Source organism: Rutidosis leptorrhynchoides, chromosome 8, assembly GCF_046630445.1.
Source record: "Rutidosis leptorrhynchoides isolate AG116_Rl617_1_P2 chromosome 8, CSIRO_AGI_Rlap_v1, whole genome shotgun sequence".
NCBI lineage: Eukaryota > Viridiplantae > Streptophyta > Magnoliopsida > Asterales > Asteraceae > Rutidosis > Rutidosis leptorrhynchoides.
The window spans coordinates 327,821,458-327,841,246 of NC_092340.1; the positions used below are offsets into that span (position 1 = coordinate 327,821,458).

Here is a 19,789-nt window from a genome sequence, read left to right on the forward strand (position 1 = left end):
TATAACACTTCTGTATGCTATCGCCAGTAGTTAGTCGTACTCACTTAGCTTCGTGCTAATTCCCCTCCATCTCCTCCCTGCATGTTGTTAGTTTTTTTTTTTAAGTGTCGCATTTTGGGGAGAAGACGGGCATGAAGATGTTATGTTTGACTATGAAAAAACTCGGATGTGTCTTTTCCGTTAAAACTGATTTTGTTATTATGTCACATGACACCAGATGTATTAGTTTAATGTCAGCTGTCAAATACTTTGGGATATGTAATTAAATATGTTTATGTTATTGAAACGGTTTGTTTAAAATTAATGCTTCCGCCACGTATATAAAAAAAAAAAAAAATTAGCGCTGTCACACCTATTATCGATTGGAGGTAGGTTAACTCTATTAAAGGCGGTGTTAGGAAGCGTTGGTGTGTATTATTTTTCTTTATTTATATGTCCCGGAACGGTTTTAGATAAATTGGAAAATTTACGGGCCGGATGTTTTTGGGGAAGTTCCGAACATAATAAAAAGATGCATTGGGTCAATTGGAATCAAGTATTGGCGTCATGTGATAAAGGTGGATTGGATGTGGGTAGTCTACTATCCTTTAACTATGGACTTTTATTCAAATGGATTTGGAGATTCTTGACGAATCCTAATGCTACTTGGGTCTTGGTATTGTCGGCATTATACGGTAAGAATGTGGGTATGGATGGTACAAACATTTGTTATAAAGGTATTTGGTACAACATCGTTAACTCATTCTTCAAAATAAAAAACAAAGGTATATACTACCTAACAATGTCCTTCGAGCAAAGATAGAAAGATAGGAGATGGACGGAGTATCAGTTTTTGGAACGATAATTGGTTAGGCGATAGCCTTTACGTGCTAAGTTTGGGAGATTTTTTAACTTAGATTCGGACGAAAATTGTTGTTTAGGAGGAAGATGTGGTATTGACGGATGGAGATGGTCTTGGAAACGTCAAATTGGTGCTAGAAACACTTCGGTTCTTCGAGAGTTACTTGATGTCGTGGGATCAGTGACTATAACAAGTGACAAGGACTCATGACAATGGGTACTAGATGACGAGTTGCATTATACGGTTTGCGGGACTAGGTTGTATTTGGAAGACATATTTTTACCTACTAATAAAACGCCTACAAGGTGGGTAAAATGTATTCCCAGGAAGGTCAACGTGTTTTTATGGCGTGTGGCTTTAGATAGATTACCGACTTGTGAGAATCTTGCAAGAATGGGCATAGACATTGTGGACGTCGAGTGTCCTGTTTGTAGTATGGATTCAGAATCAATACAACATGTATTGTTTGGGTGCGAGCTTGCAAGGGATATTTGGCGTAAGTGCAGAGTTTGGATTAAAAGTCAGCTACCGGTATTCACGAATTGGCTAGAGTTTTTAGATTGGTTCGATGAGTGGAGTGCATCCGAAGCTACGAAGAACAAGATTTATTCGATAGTGGCAGCCCTCTTATGGAGTAGTTGGAGATTCCGAAATAGTGTTGTATTCCCCGACGAAGACATGAAGAAAGCTTATTTATTTGATTATATTTGTAGTATTTCTTTTTCGTGGTTGTCTAGTAGAGAAAAATGTAATATAGCTTGGAACGATTGGCTTATAAAGTCCATGTAATTGTTTGGTTTTCTCCTCTCTAGCTGCTTGCTAGAGGGTGGTTTATTAATAAAATTTTGTTGTTAAAAAAAAAAATAGGATGAAGAAGATAAATGAGGAAGGAGAAAATACGTGAAAGAGAGAAGGTGGGTGGAAGAGAAAATGACTTAACGGATTTAGTTGGAGTCCGTGAGTGACAAGGACCACCCACATTGTTTGTGTAAATCACAATGACCAACCATGTCAAAAACAAAGTAAAGAGACTACCTACGTAATTTGAAGTAAACTATATGGACTAACCATGTAATTTTTTCATTCATATTTATATCCCTTCTATATGTGTTTAGCCCAAAAAATCAGCACCTTGAAAAATACAAAAAATATCTGAAGATGAAAAAACCTGTTCACAAAGAAAAAACCATACTAGTACTTTTGTTCATATATCTGTATTTGAAGTCTACTACTTCAACCGACACCATCACTCTGACTCGACCCGTTAAAGATGGTGATGTTTTGGTCTCTATTGGTGAAAGTTTTGCACTTGGATTCTTTAGTCCCCGAAATTCAAGCAACAGATATGTTGGTATTTGGTATAACAAAGTTTCAGAACAAACTGTAGTTTGGGTAGCCAATAGAAACCGTCCGATCTCTAACTCAACCGGTACTCTATCTGTCGACAAAACAGGAAACCTCGTCATACATGAAAACGACAACAGCTTTGTAGTTTGGTCCACCAACGTTTCCAGTGTATCGAACGATAGTTTTTCGGCTCAGTTGTTGGATTCAGGGAACTTAGTTTTGTTTAATCACAATAACAATCAAAATTTTATATGGCAAAGTTTTGATTATCCTTCAAATACTTTTCTTCCTGGTTTAAAACTCGGTTTAAATAAAAAAACCGGTTTAAATCGGATGATCACATCTTGGAAATCTAGTACGGACCCTGGTGTTGGTGATTATTCATATAAAATGGAATTTGTTGGATCAACTCAGTTGTTTTTGTTTAAAGGGACGACCCGAATTTGGCGTACTGGATCATGGACGGGTCACGGGTGGAGCGGTGTACCTGAAATGACGCAAAGTTACATCTTTAACGCGAGTTATGTAAACAACAATGATGAAAATTATGCGACGTATCTTTTATATAACACGTCGATTGAATCCAGATTCGTTATTAACGAATCTGGAATTGTAGAGCGGTCAACTTGGCACGAAGGAAATAATAAGTGGATCGCGTTTTGGTCCGCCCCAAAAGACCAATGTGACGGTTATAACCATTGCGGTTCTTTTGGGATTTGTGATTTGTACAAATCCGGTACTACTTTTGAGTGTGATTGTTTCCCTGGTTATGAGCCTCAGGCACCACAAGACTGGTACCTGAGGGACGGAACCAGGGGGTGTAAAATAAAGGACGGGACTGAGATGTGTAAGGCGGGAGATGGGTTCGTGGAGTTGGCACGTGTGAAGGTGCCTGATACTTCAACTGCACGTGTGAACATGAGTTTGGGGTTGAAAGCGTGTGAAGAGATGTGCCGTATGAATTGCACGTGCTTGGGGTATGCATTGGCTGATATTAGTAAAGGAGGTAGTGGTTGTATTGCTTGGTATGACAATATGAGTGATAGTAGAACATTTTCAGATGGGGGCCAGTCTTTATATGTTAGGGTGGATGCAGCTGAATTAGGTACACCTTTACTTCTCTTGTTTAATGTCTCAATAATAATTATAAATAGTAATAGTTTGCAGTTGAACATATTGTATATTGTTATAATAATAATAATAATATAGTAATGGATAGTCAATTTTGGTGTATACATATAGTCAATTTTGGTACACAAAGTATGTATTTTTATATTGAGATTTTAGGCTATAAATACTCATGAATGCAAGCATTAAACTTGCACCATTTCTCACACTTACAAAGTGTTTCTTTCTTTCTCTCCATTATCATCTTTGTTCTTACACTTCATTATTAGTATTCTAAATCAAGAATCAAATCACTAAAGGTAGTTATAAGCCTACTGAATTATAACATCAAGAATCAAACCACTAAAGGTAGTTATAAGCCTACTGAATTATAACATCAAGAATCAAACCACTAAAGGTAGTTATAAGCCTACTGAATTATAACACGTTATCAGCACGATAATCTTAATACTAAATATGGTTGGCTCTGCCACCAAAATGATATATGGTCGGTTATACCACCAAAATGATATATGGTCGGTTATACCACCAAAATGATATATGGTCGGTTATACCACCAGAATGATATAGGTCGGTTATACCACCTGAAAAAATATATGGTCGACACTGTCGCCAAATTTTCATTTATGTTTACTAATATTTATATTTTTGTTATATAACATTTATTTATGATTGCTTACACATGGTCGACACTGTCACCTACTTATCATTTATGTTATATTAAATTTATGTTTAATGTTTATATACTTATGAATATAAATTGACTCTAATTTATCATGATGTTTGTTTTAATTTTTGATAATAGAAAATGTCGAATCTGGAAAAGCTTAAATTTACTCCTTTAGAATCAACTGGAAACAACTACATGCCATGGGTTATAAAAGTAAAAATGCATCTTAAATCAATGGGCATTCTTGAAACCATAAATGAAAACAACACTTGTTCTGAAAAAGAACAAGCTACGGCATGTTGCTTTATTCATCAACATATTGATGAATGCTTACAAAATAATTATGTGACTGTAGAAGATCCCCATGTTTTATGGGAAGGTCTCAAAAGCAGATTCAATAATCAAAGAGAAATTTTACTTCCAGCTGCAATGGAACAATGGAGAACATTAAGGTTCCAAGACTTTAAGAAAGTAAATGAATACAGCTCAGCTCTGTATAATACATGTTCACAACTTAAATTCTGTGGACATGAAATTAGTGATGCAGACATGATGGAGAAAACTTTCTTCACAATGAATGCTGCAAACATCACAGTGCAAAGAAATTTGAGAATGCTAAAGTTCAAAACATATCCTGAACTTAATTCATATCTCTTAGTTGCAGAGCAAAATGATGAGCTATTAATGAAAAATCAGCAATCCCGTCCTACTGGTACACTTGCAATCCCTGAAGCAAATACTGCAAATAATTATAAACAGGGACAAGGACGCGGGCAAGGTCGTGGTTATAATAACCATCACCATCATCATGCCAAAAGCCATAACTATGGTAGAAACCATCCTTATGGTAATGGTAATGGGCGTGGACGTGGTCGTGGTCGTGGCCGTGGTGGTCAAAGAAATAGTAATCCACGAAAATATAAATATCAACCACAAAACAAGCCCATTAAACAAGATGTTGAAGAAAATTCTTCTAAAAATTCTGAAGAATCTTGCTACAGATGTGGTAGAATGGGCCACTGGGCTAATACTTGCCGAACATCTAAACATCTTGTTAAGATGTATCAGGATTCGCTGAAAGGTAAAGAAAAGGAAGTAAATTTTGTGGATAATATTGATCCAACAGTCACTGAGAAACCATCTGATTTATATGAAGATTTCTTGAATGATTAAGTTGTGTGTCTTTTGAAAAATAAACGATTTAATATCGTCTGTCTTTGTCATTATGTTTGCTAAATGTTTCAGTACTATCTATTTGCGTTTAAAATATTGTGTAATATTAATGTACTCACTATTTATTTCTTATATATGAAGTTCAATATGAATTTTGCTGGAATACAACATCAATCAAGTGGTGGAGATCTCTGTATAGCAGACAGTGGAACTACACACACTATACTTAAATCCGAGAAATATTTTATTGATCTAAAACCAACGGAAGGAACTATACATACAATATCAGGACCTGCTAACTTGATAAAAGGGATAGGAAAGGCAAATTTCATACTACCAAATGGTACAAAATTTTTAATAAATGATGCCTTATTTTCTCCCAAGTCAAGCAGAAATTTATTGAGTTTCTCCGACATATACCTTAACGGGTATGATTATCAGTCAGTGACAACAGAAAATGAGAAATATTTAAGTATCACTGACAAGAGTCATGTGGTTGAAAAACTGCCAAGACTTAGTTCTGGATTACATTATACACATATAAATATACCAGAAATACATATGGTAGTTAACGAAAAATATATTGATCCTGGTGTATTCAGTTTATGGCATAACAGATTAGGCCATCCAGGATCAACAATGATGAAAAGGATTATTGAATGTACTCATGGACATCCACTAAAGGATAGAAAAATCCATCATGATACAATGGTTCCATGTACATCTTGCTCTCTTGGAAAATTGATAACTAGACCCTCACCACTTAAGGTTGAGAAAGAATCACCAATGTTTCTTGAAAGAATTCAAGGTGATATATGTGGACCAATTCATCCACCATGTGGACCATTTAGATATTTCATGGTTCTAATAGACGCATCTAGCAGATGGTCTCATGTTTGTCTGTTATCAAGCCGTAATGTGGCATTTGCAAAATTTCTTGCCCAAATTATTAAATTGAGAGCTCATTTTCCTGATTACACCATTAAAAGGGTGAGACTTGATAATGCTGGTGAATTTACATCTCAAGCATTTAATGACTATTGCATGTCTATAGGAATTGTTGTTGAACATTCTGTTGCTCATGTGCATACACAAAATGGTTTAGCCGAGTCATTGATTAAACGTTTACAATTAATCGCTAGACCATTGATAATGAGAACAAAACTCCCTGTATCTATATGGGGTCATGCAATTTTACATGCTGCTGCATTGATTCGCATCATACCAAGTGCAAGTCATAAATATTCCCCCCTACAACTTGCTTTTGGTCAAGAGCCAAATATTTCCCATCTTAGAACATTTGGTTGTGCAGTGTATGTTCCAATTGCGACACCACAACGTACAAAAATGGGTCCTCAAAGGAGGTTGGGAATATATGTTGGATATGAAACATCTTCAATATTAAGGTATATTGAACCTATGACAGGTGACGTTTTTACAGCACGTTTTGCTGATTGTCATTTTAATGAAACATTGTTCCCTAGATTAGGGGGAGAAATGAAAAATAAAGAAAATGATGTTTCATGGTGTGAACCTCAATTAAAGTATCTTGATCCTCGCACAAAAGAATGCGAGACAGAAGTTCAAAAGATAATGCATATACAAGAACTTGCAAATCAATTGCCTGATGCATTTACAGATACAAAAACGGTGACAAAATCATATATACCAGCAGTAAATACTCCAGCTCGAATTGAAATTCCAAAAGCTGGCAATAACGTCACTCATGAATCTTTGCCACGTCAGAAACGTGGAAGACCAATCGGTTCAAAGGATAAAAATCCTCGAAAAAGAAAATCAGCTGATAATGAAGTAAAAGAAAGTGTTCAAGAAGAACCACAAATCAGTACTCCTACTGCAGAGGAGATTGATGATGTCAATACAGAAATTGCAATCAATTATGCATATTCAAAAATATTATGGAACCGAAATGAAATGAAAAATCTTGATGAGAAATTTTCATTTAATGTTGCATATGACATCATGAATAATGATGATGATCCAGAACCAACATCTATGGTTGAATGTCAAAATAGACATGATTGGGCTCAATGGAAAGAAGCAATACGAGCTGAATTAGAATCACTCAATAAAAGAAAAGTTTTCGGATCCATCATTCTCACTCCTAAAGATGTGAAACCTGTAGGATACAGATGGATTTTTGTCCGAAAAAGAAATGAGAAAAATGAAGTTACAAGGTATAAAGCTAGACTTGTAGCTCAAGGTTTTTCTCAAAGACCGGGAATTGATTATGAAGAAACTTATTCTCCTGTTATGGATGCAATTACTTTTAGGTACTTAATCAGTCTGGCAGTTTCTAAAAATTTAGAAATGCATCTCATGGATGTTGTGACTGCTTATCTATATGGATCACTTGATAGTGATATATATATGAAGATACCTGAAGGATTTAAGGTACCAGAAGCATCAAATGCAAAACCCAAAGAAATGTATTCGATTAAATTACAAAGATCTTTATATGGGTTAAAACAATCGGGACGTATGTGGTATAACCGATTAAGTGATTACTTGATAAGCAAAGGGTATACAAATAATCTTACTTGCCCTTGTGTTTTCATTAAGAAAACAACATCCGGATATGTGATCATAGCTGTTTATGTTGATGATCTTAACATCATAGGTACAAATAAAGAGATCCATGAAGCCATTCAACTTCTAAAGAAAGAATTTGAAATGAAAGATCTCGGAAAAACCAAGTATTGTCTTGGTTTACAAATTGAGCATATGCCTAATGGTTTACTTGTACATCAAACAACATATACTGAAAAGATTTTGAAACGTTTCAATATGGACAAGGCAAAACCATTAAGTACTCCTATGGTTGTTAGATCACTCAATGTTGAAGCTGATCCATTTCGTCCATGTGAAGATCAAGAAGACATTCTTGGACCAGAAGTACCATATCTTAGTGCAATTGGAGCTCTTATGTATCTTACAAATTGTACAAGACCTGACATTTCTTTTGCAGTTAATTTGTTGGCAAGGTTCAGCTCTGCTCCTACCAAAAGACACTGGAATGGGATCAAACACATATTTCGATACCTTCGAGGAACTACTGATTTAGGATTATTTTATTCTAACGAATCAAAACAAGATTTGGTTGGTTATGCAGATGCAGGTTATTTATCTGATCCACATAAAGCTAAATCTCAAACTGGATATGTATTCCTAAATGGAGGTACTGCAATATCATGGCGTTCTCAAAAACAAACACTTGTCGCTACATCGTCAAATCATGCCGAAGTGATTGCATTACATGAAGCTACTCGAGAATGTTTTTGGTTGAGATCAATGACACAACTCATTACTGATTCTTGTGGACTAGAACGCGATAAAAGTCCAACAACTATCTATGAAGATAATGCAGCTTGCATAGTACAGATGAAAGAAGGGTATATCAAAAGTGACCGAACAAAACACATACCACCTAGATTCTTCTCATACACTCAAAATCTCATTAAGGACAACCAGATTGAAATGAGATATGTGCAATCTAGCAAAAACTCTGCTGATCTTTTCACGAAAGCACTTCCAACTGCTATTTTCAGAACACACGTTCATAACATTGGCATGAGACATGTTCAAAAGATGTAACAGCTGAAGCGATGTCTACTTGAGGGGGAGTCAACTCCATGCTGCACTCTTTTTCCCTTAGCTAAAGTTTTTTCCCACTGGGTTTTCTTTAGCAAGGTTTTTAACGAGGCAGTAATTTATAGTTGATCTTCAACAAAATAAAATTACTATCCAAGGGGGAGTGTTATAATAATAATAATAATATAGATATGGATAGTCAATTTTGGTGTATACATATAGTCAATTTTGGTACACAAAGTATGTATTTTTATATTGAGATTTTAGGCTATAAATACTCATGAATGCAAGCATTAAACTTGCACCATTTCTCACACTTACAAAGTGTTTCTTTCTTTCTCTCCATTATCATCTTTGTTCTTACACTTCATTATTAGTATTCTAAATCAAGAATCAAATCACTAAAGGTAGTTATAAGCCTACTGAATTATAACATCAAGAATCAAACCACTAAAGGTAGTTATAAGCCTACTGAATTATAACATCAAGAATCAAACCACTAAAGGTAGTTATAAGCCTACTGAATTATAACATATATATATTTTTAAGGCGAATTAGGTAAAGTGATTGTCTTCTACTTGGAAAAAGTACAGATTTTTAGCTCAGAGCTACAGCCTAACCAGTATATCCGTTTTCGTTTTCAAATAATATCTCTAACCATCCAAAATGCATACCTAAATCTACTCTTCGAATACTTTCACAAATCTTACCCCAAAAAAAAAAAAAAAACAATCTTACACTCTCTTTCACGAGTGGTAAAGAAATAAAAGAAATGAAATAAAGAGGGAGAGAGATAAAAGAATTGAGATCTTTAAATTTGGAACGAAATACATGAAGAAAAATTACACTAAATTTCCTTTTTCTTTCTTTGAAATAAAATTTTTCATATATCAATCATATGTTGATAGATTGATTGATTGCATATAATAATAATATTAAATTTATTAAAGATAAATATAGAAATATTATCTCATATTTATTGTGATAGGTCTCCTTTGATATTTCTAAGCAAAATGTCTCCATTGACAAAGATAGTTGTTTGTGACTTGTTAGTCTATCCTGTGGTCATTGTAAGCCCAAGTTTAACCAGCCAAAATAGGGCTTGGGCTCGTTTTTTACTATTTTTTAGAAATCAATGAAAGTGCACTTTTTAGAAGTTTAAAAATAAAATGTAATTTTTAAAAAAAATATGAAATACCCTCTATGATCACAAGTTCACAACACATAATGGCCAGGTTGCGTGCTCTAGTCATGACCTGGTCATAATCGAGAAATGAAAGTCGCGACTAACAATTTCTCGATCATGACTAGGTCATGGTAGAAAACTTCAAGTCTCGATCAAAGATTTCTTGTTCATGACCTAAAATTGCATGTTGCAACTAGTGATTCGATGTCATGCCTCGCTGGTCATGCAACACACCATTACACTTTGCGTGTTGCGTCACCCGATCAGACGTGGTCGTGACCAGAAAATGCAAGTCGCGTGCAAAATATTTCAGTCATGACCGGAAAATGCAAGTCATGGCCAGCAATTTCTCGTTCATGAATAGAACCGGACTAGAAAAACCAAGTTGCGACCAATGATGACCAAAAAATATATATTTCGCAAATAGCGATTTATAAAAGACTTGAAATTGAAAGTCGTGACCATTGCATACTGCATAACCCGGTCATAACCTAGTCGTGACTGGAAAATGCAATATGCAGTTTTTTGACGGGGAAATTTCGAAAAATCTTATTTAAAACGTATATATAATAGATAATTTTGTTTTCACGACTCTTATATTAGGGTCATGACCTAGAAATCATTAGTCGCGGCTTACAGTTTTTTTTATTTTTGGTCTATGATCGAGTCATATAATAACATAGAGATCAATATTCTTGATTATATTTTCTAGTCATACCATGTCTTGACCTAGAAATTATTGGTCACGACTTGCATTTCACGATCCCTTAGTCATGATGATGAAATTACCGATTGTGAGTTACATTTACCGGTCACTATCAGGCCATGATCAAAAAATTTCTTATCACGAATTGCATTTTCCCGGCGAGGATCAGCTCATGATCGGGTACCGTAACACGTAACGCATAATACGCATTGATCGGGTTACGTGTTGCGAGAGCATATCATGACCTAGAAATCACTAGTCGCGACTTGCATTTACCGATCATGACGGAAAAATTGTTGGTCGCGATGTGCATATTCCGATCATGACCGAGAAATGCTAGTTGCAACTTGCATTTCCCGATCGTGACCAAGTCAACACTTACGTGTTACGTGTTTCAAACATAGGGGTTTTTTGCATTTTTATTTTGAAAAAATGGTACGGTGTTACAAAATTTCTAAAAAATGTGTTTCATTTTGTCATAATGTTTTTGTGCATATTTAAATACGGCGTTTTTAGTTTTTTAGTTATTTTTTGTAATCGAATATTTTTGAGACACAAAAATTAGCATGGATGGAGGCATGGAACAATATATTTCCTTGTATATGTATAAAAAATATCTAATACAAGGTTGTACAGTATTAATTATTAACATGCATTTATAAAAAAATAACTTGGAACACAATTTCTTTTATCTGACACCAACATCTTATGCAGCCAAGTACTCATCAAAGAAGCCAAAGAGATCTAGTAAATTCCTGTTGGTGGGATTGCCATTAATCATTGCAGGGTTACTCTTTTGTATTTTGGGTTGTTGTTACATAAAGAAGAAACGAGGTATATATGTGTAACTTTATTGATCTTTCATTCTTTCTGATAATATATTGCTTGAAATGAAACAAAACTATATATTAATCAGAACATATTTGATTGGTTTGAAATGTTATATTGTACACACTTGTTGATCTAATGCTTAGTTTCTTTCCACAGCCAACAGAAGAGCACGCGACCTTGGAGTCAGGTTTTTTAAAAACATAAAATCATCAGAAGGATCATCATACGTGGAGAAGGATATGGGCGACAATGTCGATTTACATGTGTTTGATTTGAGCAAAATTGTTGCAGCAACTGATAATTTTTCTCTTTCAAACAAGGTTGGAGAAGGTGGTTTTGGCTCTGTTTATAAGGTACAAATTGAATCTTGCTTATGAATTGATCATAACTTATGATCATGACTTCACGGACATTTGTTCAGGATACGTTAAACTGAATAGAAAAAACCTTATGCATTTCCGGTTTCACTGTTTACTGTTTTCAGGGTACATTACAAAATGGGCAAGAAGTTGCTGTCAAAAGATTATCACAAAGTTCGGGTCAAGGGATGCAAGAATTTGAAAACGAAGTGACACTAATAGCGAAACTTCAACACAGGAATCTTGTACGTCTTTTGGGATATTGTTTTCATAGAGACGAAAAGATGTTAATCTACGAATACTTGCCAAACAAAGGGTTGGATTCTTTCATATTCGGTTTGTTTTCCAACCTACAACTTCTCATAGTTTATTACCATATTTAAGTTATGTAATTTTTGAATTTGTAAATGGAATGTTGTCGTAGATCAAGAAAAGGGGTCACTTTTAGAATGGAATAAACGATTCCAAATCATTCGAGGAATCATTCGTGGATTGCTATATCTTCATCAAGATTCTAGGCTCAGGATCATCCACAGGGATTTAAAAGCAAGCAATGTTTTGTTAGATGCGGATCTAAACCCTAAAATTTCTGATTTCGGGATGGCAAAAATATTCGGAGGGGAGCAAGATCAAGCTAAAACACGTCGAGTTGTTGGAACATAGTATTGTCTTGTACTCAACTTTAAAATAATATCTTTATATTTTTCCTCATTTAGTTAACAAAGATGCACTATGATTGCAGTGGCTATATGTCTCCCGAGTACGCAATGGAAGGCCTTTTCTCAGTAAAATCTGATGTTTTTAGCTTCGGTATTCTAGTTTTGGAGATTATCAGCGGAAGAAAAAACAGTAGTTACTATAAAGAGAACTCGGTTAACTTGATCGGACATGTAAGTAACCAACTTTATGCATATTTGGTTTTTGTTTGACTCAATCGGACATGTAAGTAACCAAATTTAAGCATATTTGGTTTTTGTTTGACTCAATCTGTCCCTAAATAACTGCCTCAAAAGAATTTTAGATATATTTAGCAAGTGTCTGTTTTACCGTTATTATTATTGTTGAATAATAAAGTAGACAATTATTATGGAACAGTTGAATTATTATATCCTCCAATAAAAGATTATCTGATGACAAATATTTTGTAGGTTTGGGAGTTGTGGAAACAAGAAAAAGCATTGAGTGTTGTCGATACAACGTTATTGGGATCTAGCTCGTTTGATGCTGGTGAAATAATGTTATGTATTCATGTTGGGATATTGTGTGTTCAAGAATCGGCTAATGATCGACCAACGATGACAGAAGTAGCGTATATGTTGAGTAATCGTGAAACTAAACTTCCTACTCCTAATCAACCAGCGTTCATTTTTAGACAATCGAATTATGGCACAGACTCGACGTCAGCATCAGCTAGCGGTGGAGTTGGATCTGTCTATGATGGGAGCATAACCATTCTTCATGCTCGATAAATTCAATATTTATTGGAACGGACACTTGTAGAGTTTATAGATAGTGTTTGTAGGATGTAAAGCATTGCAATTTATGTTTGAGATGTTAAATATATAACAGCGTTCATTAGACTGTTTTTAACCGTGACTCTGACGTCAAAGACAAGTGATGTACTTTTTGGTGATGTGACAAGGCCAAGAAGTAAAGTTTTATAAAGCGAAGTGTTAAATTTTGTGTAGGTGATGTACTAAAATATTATTGGTAGTTGGGTATAAAATATATTAATTAATAATATATAAAAATATGTGGCGAAATCTGATTGCTTGAAAAAAAAATTGACACACCTTTTTTCCGTCACTTTTCTGACTAACGCATCAAAATTTGACGCCGTGTTGGGGGGCGTCAAGGCGTCAAACACATGACACACTGGATCCACGTATTTTGACAAAAAAATCTCACGCTGCGTTGGAGCAGCCTCATGGAATTGTAAATGTGACCTGGAGTGTTATTGGGTTTTTTAGACCACCATTAACCCTAGCGGTGACATGTAGTTAGTCAGATGAAAATGTGGATTTTTAATTGTGACGTGCCAATGAAGTTAAATAGTGATGAGTGTTAAAATTGAGAGAGTGAAAAGATTTTGGATGATGTGGTAAAATATGATTAGAAGTTGCGTATAAAGTAAATAAATTAATAATATATGAAAATTATTCATGCATTCTGATTGGCTCATAAACCCCTGACGTGCACAAATTTTTCTGTCAGTTTTGTAACTGACGCTCCCGGGGCGTTAGCGGGCGTCAGGGTTAAGGGCGTTAGGACGTCAAAATTTCTTGCAAACTCACATGCCACATCATATTTGAGGGCGTTTCTTTTCGGTTTTGATGTCTGGTTAGTGGTGGTCTTAGTGAAATGACTATGACATGGCGATGTTTTGGGATGAAGGTGCGTAATATGTAATGTTGTGAAAGAGAGTTGTGAGAAGGTTTTGGATAAGTAAATTATGATGAGTGGTTGAGTGAGAAAATAATAGAACAATAATAAAACAACAATAGACGCCTCTAATTTTGCCCGTCTATTGTTGAACGACGATATTAAATCATTTCTCGAAAACGCCCAACCAAATCCTTGTTGACGTGCAGGATCACAACGATCGAATGGAATCCGAGGCTAGGCCTGACCATACTTACACTTTATAAGATTAGAAACTTATGACTAAAGGGCTTCTGGTCCAGCGATATCAAGAAGGCTCATTAACTTTAAGATTATGAGTTGAGTCCAGTTGTGGGAAAAAAATATATTATTTGTGCGCTTAGCCCAGTGGTATATTGAGGTTGCGTAACGTCTTGCGTTCGAACCTCATCGGGGTTTTTCCGAGTTGGCCGTTTTACCTTTTAGGTGTGAGTCCTGTGGTTTTCTCCCGACACGTGACACAAATATGATTGAGTGAGTGACTCCACATCTGGTTAGCCCGTCAGTAACTCCCTAAGCACTTTTAAAAAACACAAACTTACGCGCACCCAAAAAATAGGAAGTTAAGACTACAATAAAGCATGGTAGACTATATCCTCGTTACTTTTCAAGTATACAAAAAGGGAAATTGGTGAAAATACCCTCATTCCGAAAAGTATTTAACAATATGCTCTTAAAAAAATGTAATTGAAAAAATGCCTCATGTTCACGCATCACGCACCACACATGACGCGTTCAGGCCCGTGTGTGTTGCACCAGAAATTTGATTGTCTTGCACCACGCACCGTGCGTGGGACTTGGTGTGTGGTGGGATCTACACTAGAACGTAACTTTGAATGATCATATCTTTTAAATCGGACCTACGTATCAAAAGATATGACAATCTGGGCTGCAACTCACCCCACGCATCACATATACCACACACCACACACCACACTCATGTTTCGTGCGTGTTGCGATAAATATTGGTTGTCTCGGTGATTATTTTGGCAACACGCAACACACGGACCTGCACACATGTGTGGTGTGATGCTAGACATGAGTCATTTTGCAATTATAATTTTAAAAGGACATGTTCTCAAACTTTTGAAAATGAAGGCATTTTCACTATTTTCCATACAAAAATTATCACGAAATCAGCCCAATAAATAAAACACACTGAAAGCCCATTATTTATTCAAAATATCACCCCACCCTTATCCCTCTCGGTTTCATTTCCTCAACAAACCTTTCCAATGGCTACTCTAAATTTCTCTCTATTTTCTAAAACCCTAACCCCTAAATCTCTGAACTCCATCACCAAACCCTCTTCATTCATCGGTTCTACTATCAAATTCACTCAATCCTTAAAACCCACTCAAATTCGGACCTTCACCCACCAAACAAAAGCGGCAGTTGATGGAGATTATTCATCTAGAAGAAGCAGTAGTAGTGAACCCAGAGAAACAATTATGTTACCAGGTTGTGATTATAATCATTGGTTAATTGTTATGGAGTTCCCTAAAGATCCTGCTCCAACTAGAGAACAAATGATTGATACTTATCTTAATACCCTTTCTACTGTTCTTGGCAGGTTTGTTTATTTTTTGTATTTTTCTGATAAAGTTTAAGTATTTAATTATTGTTGTATATTAACTGTGTTTAATCTTGATTGGTATGTGGTTATTGTTTCATGTAGTGGAGTTTTTATTTTATTTGTAATTTTGATTTTAATGTAAGTGGTTGTCTAACTTTGTATGCACATCAGGTGTTTGTGTTAATGCCTGACTGGAGTATGTTACTAGTGTGTATGTTTATCAGCATTTTTAGGTTAATAGATGGTTTGTACTCATGAATTTAACAAAATTGTTTGCTGGGCTTTGAATTTACTTTTTTACGGGTTTAAGGTAGCTGTGCTAGTTTCTGGTTGGGCCAAATTCTGTTAAACGTTGGGACCTGTTTAATCAAATGTTGTGAAATAGAAACATTGAAAACTGAAAACACCACAATATATATGGAACTAACGAAGGGGTTATTAGCTTTACTTGGTGTTAGTTTGCTTGAAGTAGCGTTAATGTACGATAAAATCTTTGAAGCCGCCGTGAATATTATGTTATAGAAGTATACCCGGAGAACAAAAAAGAATATTCATACTTATTTGGCAATTTATAATCATATTAGCTGGTCTTGTTTAGATTCTATCTGTAAGTGAAATTCGTTTGTTAGGTATCACATTATAATCATGTAAAAAACTTAAGCTCAGATGATTTTTATGTAAAAGTAAATGTATTTGATAGAGCTTCAAAAGTTGTAATAATGATTTGAATGCCAGCATGGAAGAGGCAAAGAAGAACATGTACGCTTTTAGTACTACCACGTATACCGGATTCCAGTGCACGGTATCTGAGGAAACATCTGAAAAATTTAAGGGTAAGTAACTTTACGAATTGGTTATTAACACGTTAATAAGTTGGATTGAAGAAACTTATATGTAGTATCTAATTGTCTATCATCTTTTTGGTTTGAAGGACTACCTGGAGTGCTTTGGGTTTTGCCTGATTCATACATAGATGTGAAGAACAAGGACTATGGAGGTTATTTTTTTGACTTATTTTTATTTTTTATACCTGCAATCGTGTGTTTGAACAGTAAAGTGAAAGTGTGGGGTCATGTTAGTCAAGGTTTCAAAACTCGCTACTCGGGTAGTACTTGGTCGGGACTTTAGAGGGATTAATTGGATTGAACATTTTATACATTCAAATAACAAATTTCAAAATTATATGTGTAAATATTGAACAAAACCATAAACGTAGACATAAACATTAACATAATTGTATAGAAACATAAATATAATCGTTCATTTGTTCAAAAAATCCAAAATTCTTGTTTAAAACTATATTAAAATATTAAAATGGTGACCACCAACAAATGGGATTTTGACCCATTAACCGACGTTGATAGATTAATCAATCGGATTTTGTATAATCGGATCGGCATGTTCTTAAGAAGGAGTAGTCATGGAGTTTTACAACAGTGATGTTAGGGCTAAAGAGCTTTTAAATATGTCTTGGGTTAAATAAATTGAAAAAGATAATTAATTTGTACTTTTGGTATATTATTGTTACGTTAGGCGACAAGTATGTGAATGGTGAAATAATTCCATGCCAGTATCCTACTTATCAACCAAAACCACGTAAGCAATCAAAGTACGAGAGTAAAAGGTATGTTAGACAGAGAGATGGACCTCCACCTGAGCAAAAAAGACCAAAGCAAGAAGCCGCTTCTTCTGAATCCCCCTCGACATGATATCTCTTGCTTCAAAAATTTCGGTAACCATCGTTCTATTTTTTTAAAAAGTTTCTATTCCCTTGTACTTGAGCCAGGGGGAGAATATGTAGGGGCAGGGGGGCACCTGCCCCCCCAGTGGATTTAATGCAAAAGTTTTGGATTTTTCGATTTTGCCCCCTGGATTTTTTTTGCCCAAAAGTCTTTGCCCCCAAAGCCTCCATATCTTTCCCAAAAACCTTCATATTTTGCCCAAAAACCTCTATGTTTTGCCAAAAAAAAGTTGCTATGTTTTTAAATATTTTTTTTGCCCCGGTGATAAAAATTCCTGCTTCTGCCACTGACTTGAGCGTTACCTAACAATTGATAAGAGTGGCATTTTAAGCAGCTTGTATAATTAGTTTCTGTCGAAACGCGTTTGGTTGAGGTGAAACACTTTTTGTTCTGCATCTTTAAATTCTAAAACAATATAATATGCTTTTATGTCACCTTCTGCCCCAGTTTACGTGATTTTTCTGTCACGTTTTATGTTTCTTTTATTTTTATAATAAGTTTACTCGTTCCAGCTTTTATACTCTATTTTTGTTGTGCAGGCTAGCAACCATTGGCTTGTAAAAGAAGAGACTCTGTGAGAAATGGTAGCAACATTATTATATAGCCATGTCTTTGCAGTCAAGATGTTAGGGATCTTTGCTTTTATGATGTGGTTTAATTTTGTAAAACTCTTCTTGTCAAAAGTGTGTGGAAACTCTAGTTCAAAATTAGCTAGAATAATTTTGTTGCAGGAATATATGTTGTATTTGAGACTGAGGATTTAGTTTTTATCAGTGATGTTGTGGTTTGTTACGAAAACAAGATCGCGACGGGTTTTCCAAGGATGCTAAAATGCATTGTTTGTTGAACGTAACAAACAGAAATATGGCAATCAGAATATGGGTTAAGAGTAAAATGCTAAAAAAATGCCACTCTTCAAATGCTAAAAATTTTCTGCTTTAACAATCTCAACAATTTACTTCTTGTATATTATAGGCTCATATTAATTAGTAGTAAATGCACTCTTGAAATGTCAGTAGTATTTTATTATTCAATCACTTAAATTTTTCTTTTTTTGGCAAAAAAAAACAAAAACTTTATTAGGAATCTTGGTCTTTGAAAGAGAAAAGAAATCACAGATACAACAACAAAAAACACGAACGAGGCTTGGAAGCAGTAAATTAGCCCCACAAACGACACCGACCACAAGCTAACTAAATCCGAGTTTCTCCAAAAACTCACGAAATACGCAACCTATAATCACAAGATATGACAAATAACACTAATCAGTAATCATGCAACAAAACGACACATAGACAATCTAATTCTCGTCGAATGTTGTTGTCGACTTCAATGCCCGCACTAGCCTTGAACAAAAAAGTCGACTCGATTCCAATCCTGTCACTGGTGGAATTCAGACCACAATTCCTAAACTCGTCAAAAAAAAAAAAAAAAAAACTCTTTATCTACACACAACAAGACCCCGAACCCACGTAAGACCACTTACAATTCCTTTTTGAGTGTCTTTGAAGGTTTTTTGAATCGCATCTCCTACCTCGTCATCATCACTGCAATCATGAAAACAAAACAAGCTAGCCGTCGCAATCTTCTTCATAACCTTTTCTTTCGTCTTGACCCACCTTTAACACCAATTTTCTTCACCCGGTCTTATATTATCATTTACCGCAGTTATTATACTACGTGGGTATTAGTTAAAATCTTTTATCATAGGTAAATAGTATTTTTGTTAAAAAGTTGCTGTAACAAGTAGGGATAGCGTCGGGTCGGGTTTGGACCGGGTTTAGGTAATCCCAGACCCGAACCCGATTAAAAAAAAATCCGTCCCAAACCCGGACCCGGACCCGAACCCGTCGGGTCCCCATTTAGTTACTAACTAGCGGGTAATCGGGTTTCCCCGCGGGTATTCGGGTCCCCATTTACTTAAGAACTATTATATAAATGAGTTATCCCAAGGTTATTCGAGTCTTTTTTCGGGTATACGGGCCGGATAATCGGATAAACGGGCCGAGTTATTGGGTATACGGGCTGGATATATGGATTCGGGTCTTTTTCGGGTATACGGAGCGGGTAATCGTATTTGCGTCTAAAACTGTCACACCCCAAATAGGGCCCGGGGTATTTGTGACTAATTATATCAAATCACAGTTGTATAAACGAGAACGACTCTATATGAGACGTTATATTGAGTTTTGCAGCG

The 19,789-nt window shown here is 35.4% G+C and overlaps 2 protein-coding genes across 2 annotated transcripts; both read left to right on the top strand.

Moving 5' to 3' along the window:
* Window positions 1-1,999: 1,999 nt before the first annotated feature.
* LOC139864485 (G-type lectin S-receptor-like serine/threonine-protein kinase RKS1) lies at window positions 2,000-13,322 on the top strand. Its single transcript, XM_071853071.1, has 7 exons — window positions 2,000-3,293; window positions 11,378-11,497; window positions 11,651-11,847; window positions 11,979-12,189; window positions 12,278-12,515; window positions 12,596-12,743; window positions 13,002-13,322. The coding sequence occupies exons 1-7, from the start codon at window positions 2,000-2,002 to the stop codon at window positions 13,320-13,322; spliced, it is 2,529 nt and encodes an 842-aa protein (XP_071709172.1).
* A 2,147-nt stretch (window positions 13,323-15,469) lies between these two features.
* On the top strand, window positions 15,470-17,559 carry LOC139862786 (DAG protein, chloroplastic). Its single transcript, XM_071851416.1, has 4 exons — window positions 15,470-15,847; window positions 16,586-16,683; window positions 16,782-16,847; window positions 17,384-17,559. The coding sequence occupies exons 1-4, from the start codon at window positions 15,510-15,512 to the stop codon at window positions 17,557-17,559; spliced, it is 678 nt and encodes a 225-aa protein (XP_071707517.1). The 5' UTR covers window positions 15,470-15,509.
* Window positions 17,560-19,789: the final 2,230 nt, after the last annotated feature.

Excerpts from the sequence above, each read along its gene's own strand:
- LOC139864485 (XM_071853071.1), top strand. The coding sequence starts at position 2,000 with ATGAAAAAACCTGTTCACAAAGAAAAAACCATACTAGTACTTTTGTTC. Across the intron at positions 3,294-11,377 it reads GGTGGATGCAGCTGAATTAG|CCAAGTACTCATCAAAGAAG; the intron begins GTACACCTTTAC and ends CATCTTATGCAG. Across the intron at positions 12,190-12,277 it reads GTTGGATTCTTTCATATTCG|ATCAAGAAAAGGGGTCACTT; the intron begins GTTTGTTTTCCA and ends ATGTTGTCGTAG.
- LOC139862786 (XM_071851416.1), top strand. The coding sequence starts at position 15,510 with ATGGCTACTCTAAATTTCTCTCTATTTTCTAAAACCCTAACCCCTAAA. Across the intron at positions 15,848-16,585 it reads CTTTCTACTGTTCTTGGCAG|CATGGAAGAGGCAAAGAAGA; the intron begins GTTTGTTTATTT and ends TTTGAATGCCAG. Across the intron at positions 16,684-16,781 it reads AACATCTGAAAAATTTAAGG|GACTACCTGGAGTGCTTTGG; the intron begins GTAAGTAACTTT and ends TTTGGTTTGAAG.